The sequence below is a fragment of the Centruroides sculpturatus genome, unplaced genomic scaffold (genome assembly GCF_000671375.1).
Source record: "Centruroides sculpturatus isolate CEXI.00-Female unplaced genomic scaffold, Cexi_2.0 scaffold759, whole genome shotgun sequence".
In the NCBI taxonomy this organism is placed as follows: Eukaryota; Metazoa; Arthropoda; class Arachnida; order Scorpiones; family Buthidae; genus Centruroides; species Centruroides sculpturatus.
The window spans coordinates 29,564-39,234 of record NW_019385017.1 but is presented as its reverse complement, the minus strand read 5'-3'; the positions used below and the strand labels follow the sequence as shown (position 1 = coordinate 39,234).

Sequence of the window (9,671 nt, the reverse complement as noted above, 5' to 3'; positions counted from 1 at the left end):
TTTCAGCCTTCTCGATATGTCAATGCTGCCATTGCCTCTCTCGTTAGAAGGGCTTACTTACTATCATCTTCGCAAGAGCTGGTAAACATGGAGTTAGACAACATAAGTTTGGGGGTACGCACTGCTGGCTTTTCACGTGCAAAATTTACGCACGTGCTCAATATGGTAAAGAAATCACTGTTTCCAAGTACCACATTATGCAGCAAAAGAGAATTTTCAATGGTACAAACATCGTTGCCATACCTGGGACCCCTCTCTATACGTATCTGCAGAATCTTTAAGCAGCACGGCCTTATACTACCACTAACCCCACTTCCAAACCTACGCAAACTCATTTGTAATGATAGGGACAAATTTTCCACGCTTGAGAAGTCGGGGGTCTATGCTGTACCTCTGGAAAACCTTACAACGGGAGTAAATGCAAGATATGTCGGGGCCACTACTAGAATGCTTGCCAGCCGACTAGAAGAGCACCAAAACGATGTTGCGAGGGGTAGACACACCACCGAGCTCGCAAGAAAAGTACTTGAGCAGGGTTACAACCCGCTATGGTCCCAAGCGGTTATGCTCAAGAGCTGTAAGGATCGAAAAATCGTATTTATATGGGAGTCTCTTCTTACTACCACCTTGGACACGTGCAACATTCCAACTCTCGAGCTGCCCAGTGTATGGGTCACACTATACAAGCAATTAAGTAAAAATTAGCATTCTCCAGAATGCGTACAGTGTGTGTCTAGATCTGCGCATGCGCGTATTCGCACATCATGGAGCTTTCTGCTCGTTCGTTTTTCGAACATTTTTGAATATTTCTATCGTGTTCCTAACGACTTTTACTAAAGTTTCATCTTAAATTTAAGCGTTCTATTCCAAATCGGATTATTTCCGTTTAATTCTTTCGATAATTCGCCTGATGACGACGGCTATATGTTCGTCGAAAGTACTAGCGAATAAAAAACGCACACATAACGCCGACCTCAGTGCCTTCCCTTTTTTACAATATAATATTTTGGCGTGATCGTCAGCAAATTGATCATCAATGTGACAGATATTTCTCGGAAAGCCTAGCTGTCTGAGGCAGAGCATTATCTTCCTGGAAAATGGATGTTTGTAGTTCTGTCATGAAAGGAAATGCACAAGAATACAGGATTTCCTAAACATACTGCTGTTCCATCAATGTTCTTTGTACTGTACTATTACCAGGGTGATCAACTGTCATATGAAATGGCTCCAGAGACCAGCATGTGAGCAGTAAGTACAGTGTGTCATTGAACATTAAAAGCAAGATTAAATTACTCACAGTAAACCTCCACACACTAACATGATGGTTGTCTATTCTCAAACAGAACTGGACTCTGTTATTAAAAATGACTGCTACCAGTCCATAGCAGTCAAGGATTCTCTGCTACAAATCAAACTGCAAACAAATAAAGACATCACTGCTACAAAGTCAACAATGGTGAGATGCTAATGACAAAACATGTAATAGTTGCTCTGGATGCAAATTTTTCTCTAGTCATCTGCCAATGGTATGGGAAGAGTCAGGGTTCTATAGAGAAGCTTATAGCTGTATGTAGCTGTATGTGGATGGTAGGCAAAGATGCCACTGTAGCTTATTGTCTCATGATCAGACAATCTCTTCTGGTGATCTGTCTGGGATGTCCACAGCCTGTTCACTGTTTATATGTACCCTGACATATCTTCTGCCCTAACACTCACTCAGTCAGAACAACCCAGATGCAGGTCAAAGGCCATTTTCCAAATTCCCATTTTGTTCATTTGGCAAACTAGCCATCTGCTTCCCTCAGCCTGATAATGTAGCCTTTTTTAAACGTCAATCAGCTGTGTGTATAATGTCTTTGCATCATACAGACATGCCTGTTGTTCAAAAATCTCCAAATAAAAAATATACTAAAAATTCTGAACACAGTGAGTATCTGCAAGCCTTTTTATAGGATATTAGGATAGAAATTTTAAGACATTCTGATAGTATTATCCAGCATGTAATCAGACTACAACTGTCATTATTTACATACCTGTATGAGACATGGGTATATACTGAGTTTTGCAGTAATCAGACAATTCAATGTGAACAGCCAGATTATTTATTGGGCTACTTAAGGCTAATTATTAAATTTTACATGAGACAGCAACTTTACCACCTATCTCTAGCCAAATTGCTTAATAATTAATGAGCCATAAATAGTCTGTTAGAGCATCCAGCTGTTCATTTGATATTTAAATTTTAAAGTTAGTTACATATATTAATGAGGTTGAGGCCAAAGTTTTAAATGTGAAAACATGTATGTCGGATGTTCAACACCACTTTCCTGTAAGCCTAGAAGTTTGATGATGGCATTTGGAATGTTGAGCATGATTCCTCTGACTTTCCAAACACCACTGTCAAACTTCTAGGCTTACAGGAAAGTGGTGCTGAACATCCGACATACACGTTTTCGCATTTAAAACTTTGGCCTCAACCTCACTATTATTTTATCTGGGTACATAACTTTGTCAATCAGGTTGAATATGAAAGGCATTTATCATGTACTATACATAAATAATTCAGCATATTTTAAAATTATTAAAAATTTGAATATCTTATTTAATAGAATAAATAAATCAGTTTTTCCTAACAAAGAAATAATCAGAGAACACCTAAATTCAGATTACTTATAGGCCTACTAGTGATAGATATGATTTTAGGTTTTAACTAACTGAATATTAGGCTATAGTTTTTTTAAGTTTGCATAAAAATGTAATAATTTAGAATTTATCTTTCATTACATCTGTAATTAAAAACAATTTAATGAGTTTAAAACTATGAGGTAGTAATAAAATAAAGGTTACTAACCTACAATAGTGTAATAAAATTTAAAAGCTGTTTTATTCCAGATATAGTCTAACATTGGAAAATATAAAATTTTAAAAGCTTTCTATTAAATTAACATGAATAAATATTTTGATTTATACGTATAGGCTGTTAGTCTACACTTAAATCAGTTATATTAATACAAATATAGAAATGTTCTATATAAATTACAATTTTGTAATAATAAAAACTTAGTGATAGTAAATTAAACAAAATAACATAAAAAAACAAAAAAAATGTATATATAAAATAAATTTTAGATTAAATATATTTTATTATTCTTTCAAAACTAAGCTAGCACATACATTAAATACAAGCAATCCTGGACTTTTAGATAATTTGCTGTTTTATACATAATATTTTGGTTTCCTTAAATTATTTTTTGTATGTCAAATTTACACTTTTACACATTTTCAGTTGGCAAAATGAAAATTCAAGCTATTGTGCAATAGTGCTTTCTACAAATTTTACTTTCAGTAACTCAGTAACATCAGAATCATTTGTGAAAATTATTTTTGGTTTAATGTAGTTTTAACATTTTAAATAATGTTTTATGTATTTGTAACGGTCATTAAAAAAAGTAAAACTTTTCTTAGAGGTGCCAACTCTCCTGGACTCACTGGGAGACTCCCAGAATTTGACTAAAATTTCTAAATTATTTGATTCCTAAATTAAGGACTGTTCTCACATTTATTCAACAAGATGATCATCTTTTAGATTATATATTAAAAGAGACTGAAGAATAGGCAACAGTGTTTTGACATTGCTAAAAGTAAAAAAACATTAAATTCCCAAAATTTTTTACTCCTGAAATGAAAAACTCCCAAAACCAACTCTTTGAGAGTTGGCAACTTATTCTACCTTAATGAGAAATTTTATAATTCTTTTTACAGTAGCTCTCTTGTAATAAAACTTCCATTATAACATACAACTCTATTGCTCAACTTTAGGACATTCAACTTTTGTATAGATTTTTAGTGATGTATTATTAGGTTGTTAGGAAAGTAAGTTAGTTTTTGTAACCACTAAACGGATTAGTCATATTTTTCCCGCCATTTTCATTCTAAACCGTATTATCATTATATATTTTAACAGCTAGCATTTTAAGGCTTATTTGTAAAAAATTTTTTGATTTTGTGCAAATGTGTCCCATCAAATAGGGAAGATCAAAAGCAGCATTTTCGGCATATTTTGCTTTTTTATTACCAAAAAATCAAAATGCTATTCAAGCAAGAAAAAAATTGTGCTACATGTATGGAGGTGATGTGTTGAGAGAAAGACAGTGCCAAAACTGGTTTACAAAATTTCTTTCTGGCAATTTCAATATTGAAGATGCACCACATTCTGGATGGCCAGTTGAAGCAAATAAAAACAAAATAAAGGTACTGATTGAAGCAAACTGCCGAATAACAACACATGAAATCACAAAGAAATTAAATTTGTGAAATTGAACTGTTTATTATTTCTTAAAACAAATTGGTTTCATTTCAAAGCTTGATATATAAGCTTCCACATGTTCTTAAAAAGAGATGCTCTCTTTGGTGGGATTTTAAGGAAATTTTCTTTTAGAGCTTTTACCAGACAATTTAACAATTGATTCGAAAGTGTATTGCCATCGAGTAAACAAATTGAACATCAAACAGAAAAGGCAGCCGGAATTGATCAACAAAACAGGTGTAGTGTTTTACCATGATAATATCAAATTTCACACAAGTTTGGTAACTGGTCCGAAACTGTTATAACTTAGATGGGACCTGGGGCCATATTCTGGTCATTGTCTCTGGTCTCTCGTCTCTCACAAGCCGGTCGCTGATTGGCTAATCTAAATGATTAGCCAATCAGCGACCAGCTTGTGAGAAACGAGAGACCAAATACGGTGACCAGAATACGATTCCTGCTATCATACCAACCATATTCACTAGATCAAGCACACTCAGATTATTACTTGTTCTGATCTATACAAATTTCTTTTAACTGTAAGACATTTACTTGAAATGACAATGTCAAAAATCACTTGGATCAGTTTTTTGTAAGCAACGATCAAAACTTTTATGAATGTGAAATCATGCTACTACNTGCACTGATGGTGAATGTTGAATAAAAATATTTTTACAAATAATCCTCCGAAAAAACCTTTAACCGGCGTGAAGTATGTTCAATTGTTCATGCTAACGTTTTCAGATCCCTCTTGGGTCTTTCTTCAAGCTATGTTTTGTTTGTAATGATCCGTTAGATTGAAAACCAGCTGTTTTTTGGAACGAATTTCAAATATCGAAATTCGAAATCCAACAGAAATCACGTGCCATCCAGATTCAAAACTAAAGTCATTATGTAATGACCAGTTTCTTATAATGATGGATTATGTATTTTTTATACGAATAAAATCCGTATTAGCGGGTCAGAAGTCGGAGAAAAATGCATGTTGTCATTCCTTAATTATTATAAGCATCGTTGCAGATTTAAATTGAATCATCTTTCTCGAATAGGGCTTGCCATGCTAAAGATAAGGTGATTTTATCCTTGGAATTGATGGGTGATGATGAGTTGTAGGCTTTGCATATTTCAATTTGCTCTAACCACCTGAGGTAGTCCATATATGATGTTGTGATAAGGACTTTGCAAATGCCAAACTCCTTATCACAACATCGTGAAGACTGACAAACAGCAGAATGTTCAAGAGTATAACAAACAGATGCTACATGACCTCAATAATGGCAGAGGATTTGGCATTTTTGTCACTTCTCTCTGACTATGTCTTCTTGGCTTGTTGTTTCGACATCCATCAGAGCTTATCTGTGCTTCTTGACATATACAGGTGATGGTTCAAATGTATTGATATAATAATATAACCAAATATTCTATCTTTCACCAACATATTTGGTATGTGTTGACATTCACCAGAGAATATTGACATTCTCTAATTTCGGTCTTTCATGGTAATGTCTATATGTACATAATATAAAATTTTATTGATCTATCTATCTTTAACAGTTTTGTCTCTAGAGTGGTCTAAAGTGGTATACTTATGTATACCATTTAGACCAGTGATCATCAACCTTTCTGACCTTACGTACAACTTAAAGTCAATTTTGAATCCTGCAGACCACTGTCATAAATTTTTTAAATGATACAAACATTATTCTATATATGTTCATAAACTTTACTTTACTTTATTAATATGAAATTCACTTGTTTAATTATAACAAATAAGTGTAAAGTTTGCTGCTACTAGTTTGAAATAAGTTTATGGATTCTTGGCTTTTCTCCATGAAGGATGACAACCACACTCACATTATTTACTGTTGATTATTTATTAGTTTATTGACATTATTATTCATTGATAACAGTCATTTCATCATTGGTTTTAGATTCGAATAAAAACCCCGAGTGAGAAAAAGCAACCAAGCATTTTGTATTTCTTTTGTAATACTTTGCATAACCTTGAGTTGATCAATGATCAAATTTCTCAACAGACCACCAAAATTTTCTCACAGACCACTGGTTGGCAACTGCTGCTTTAGACCACTCTAGAGACAAAACTGTTAGAGATAGATAGATCAATAAAATTTTGTAGGCACATTTATTTTGACACATGAAAACTATGGACAGTTTCAAGAATAGTTACAATTTTTGCCATTAGGAGTCTAAAACAATGCCACTGTTACAATACCAGCATCACTGTAAAGTGCTGAAAATTTTTGTCACTCCTAAACTACAGCAGAGATGATGTTTGAATAACATTATGTTTATTTTAAAACTCCACACTTCAGTCATTGTGAGAGATGTACTGTCTAACACATTTGGTGATGAAAAGATGATCTGTCTTTTTCAATGCAATGGTCTGCTCATTCACCCTTGGGACTTCTGCTTTTGAAGCTATTTGAAAAATACCCTATATTTTATTAGACTTCTGTTATTAAATTTAATACACTGCATTAATGCCAAATAATGTTATTTTACATATCAATTTTCTTCCTTGAATCTCACTTAGAATATAAAATTGATTAGCATTTACATAATTTCAATTTCTTTTATATGAATTGTAAAATTCATAAAATTAATAAAATAAATTTTTGTTTATTGTATGAATTTTCACTCATAAATATTGCCTCTGACATTATGAGAAAATAATTAAATAAAAACTATTAAAAATAAGTATAGTTCTGCCAATAATCGTCATTAATATTCAATTATAAATTCAGCTTTTACATTTACAAATTGCACTCAAGATGTAAAAGCTGAATTTTTAAAAATTAAACATTAGTGAATCTAATCTATTGATATATATACTATCATTTAAGAAGAATGGAAACTCTAATTCAAAAAATTTATTTTAATATTTTTCTGAATTTATATTATAGTAGTCTTAAAAAATATTGTTTTGCCACATAACATATTAATTTAGGATATTATTTACTTTCTAAATTTGCAATGCTATAAAAAATTAAGAGTATCTACAAAATTTCATCTTACGGTTAATTCTATTTATATTATATTTAAATGTTTAAAAAATTAATAATAAAAACAACTATTTCATTAAAAAAAAAAATTACCTGTGCTCCTAATTCTCTCCATGGTAATAAATTAGAATGATGTTCAAAAGGACCAACAAAGACAATCTAACCAAAAAAATTAAAAATATATATATATCATCAAAGATTTAATAAATTTAAAATATTTTGATTTTAATTTAATTATCATATAAAAATTATTATTTTAACTTATTTCTCAATAATAATACAGTAGTATAAGTCAACACATTCCTAACCAAAATTTTATTTTTTTCCCAACTTAATTAGTGTATTGACCATTTTCATTCCAAAGTAGATAGAAGTGGCAAACAAAAGAAAACAAAAGATTTTGTCACTAGCTAAAACAGTATCTCAAAGACTGTGGAGAAATACAAAAAGAAAAAAAATCAGAAATTGTGAGAAACTTTGACATTCTATTACGTGCTTTTTCTACTTATCTGAAAATCAAGATTTTGGGAAGCATTAACAAACAACAGAATCAGACAAAACAGAAAATAAAGCATAAATTTAAGTATCCAAATGATGCTGAAATGGTTTGTAGAGCATAGAGGAAAGTCTATTCCTGTTTAAGAAATTTAGACAACAGTTAGGACATACCACTTCAAAACAAGTAGCGATGTCTGGATAAATTTAAGAGAAGGCATGGAATAGTTTTCAATAGAATCTGTTGTGAAAGTGCAGAAGTATAAGAGCAAGATACAGCATTCTTTAATCAGTAAAAAATTAAAAACATTAAAAATATTTTTATTATAAGAAATGATGTAATATTTCCTGAAATAACAAATATCTCTAAAAATTTATAAATATAAACATTATGTTGAATGTATGTTAAATTCAAAATCTAAGAACTGATGGATAGAAACAATACATTACTTAAATAATTATACAATACAATACATTAGGTGAAAAATTAAATTTTAATAAACCTTTATTAAAATATATCTGCATCTTAATTTCATCAAAGGTTTAGTAAATTCAGCTTTCATTAAAAAAATAAATAATAAATTCAAAAAAATAAAAAAAATAATAATTTATTTACATTTATTAAAAATAATATGTAAAACAACTATATAATGTAGTAATTTAATTATTTCTATAATCTTTTTTTTAATTTCATACTTACAGGAGATTTTTGTAGGTTTAATGCACTGATAAGTTTATGAACTGCACCGGTACAACCAGTTCCAACAAAAATTACAGAATCGTGTTCACTTGCATTCACTGCATTTCTGATGATATCTCTATTATAAGTAATTTTAAAATAAATAAAAATAAATACTGTATTTATCTTGTTTTAAAACAATGATTTCATATAAAAAAAGCTTATTATTTGTCAAATTTAAAGTAAAATGACATAAAATATATTTATGACATCTCAGTATGTTTTTTTTTATCAAAACTAAGAAAATTCCTACACTTATATAACAATATTTTATATCATACTTTTTAATTATATAAATTAAATTTTACAAAAAAATAAATAAATAAATAAATAGCTTGACAATACATAATCCATCATAGCTTGGTATAAAATGTGAAATGATCTGCATTTATCTGTTGTAAATAACTATGACTTATATGAATTAATTAATAATAATAAAATGAATTATTCAAATATATTTTCAAAAAAATAAGTAATGACATGGTTATTTTATCAATTTTATATCAAAAATATAAGCATTGAATAATCATAGAATATAAAGCAAATAAAAAAATTGTGATTAAAGAAAAAAAATATAATTTTAATTGTAGAATTTCATCCGATGGCAATCTTATGTAAATTATTAGAGGACACAGTCTGTCCAGAAACAGGAACCGCCATTTATTTACTTCTTGTGTTCCAGAATACAAACATTTGACAATCTGACCTTTCTTTTTAGACTGCATGACCGTCAAGTTTTAAAAAATTCCTTTAAAAACACAGAAAAATATCCAATTAAAATTACAAATTTAAAATCAGAACTGGCTGGTCTTACAGACATCTTTTTCATTTCCATCCATACCACTCAGGGATGTTCAAGCTCTTAACTACTGGAGAATGAGCACTGGTAAATGTAGATTCTTAGTAAATGGTAGGTTTAATATACATTCTTTGACAAAAAGTTACATACCAAGAAAGATGCATTGGAATCAAATAAAATTAAAAAAAAAAATTTTTTTTTAAATTGCCAGAACAAATTTAATTTACAAAAACTATATTTCTTGGTAGACTATACATACTGGATGAGTCTACTTCATTCAGTCCTTTCATACGAACAAATAAGTGTAAA

At 30.3% G+C, this 9,671-nt stretch overlaps 1 protein-coding gene across 1 annotated transcript in view; it reads right to left on the bottom strand.

Annotated features, from left to right (window-relative positions):
- LOC111633488 overlaps nt 1-9,671 on the bottom strand; it is an 81,264-nt gene that overhangs the window by 45,473 nt on the left and 26,120 nt on the right. The window contains exons 3-5 of the mRNA XM_023378069.1: nt 8,525-8,642; nt 7,423-7,488; nt 1,629-1,633 (exon numbers count right to left, since the gene is read on the bottom strand). Coding sequence (XP_023233837.1) covers nt 1,629-1,633; nt 7,423-7,488; nt 8,525-8,642 — 189 coding nt within the window. The remainder of the gene's footprint in view (nt 1-1,628; nt 1,634-7,422; nt 7,489-8,524; nt 8,643-9,671) is intronic.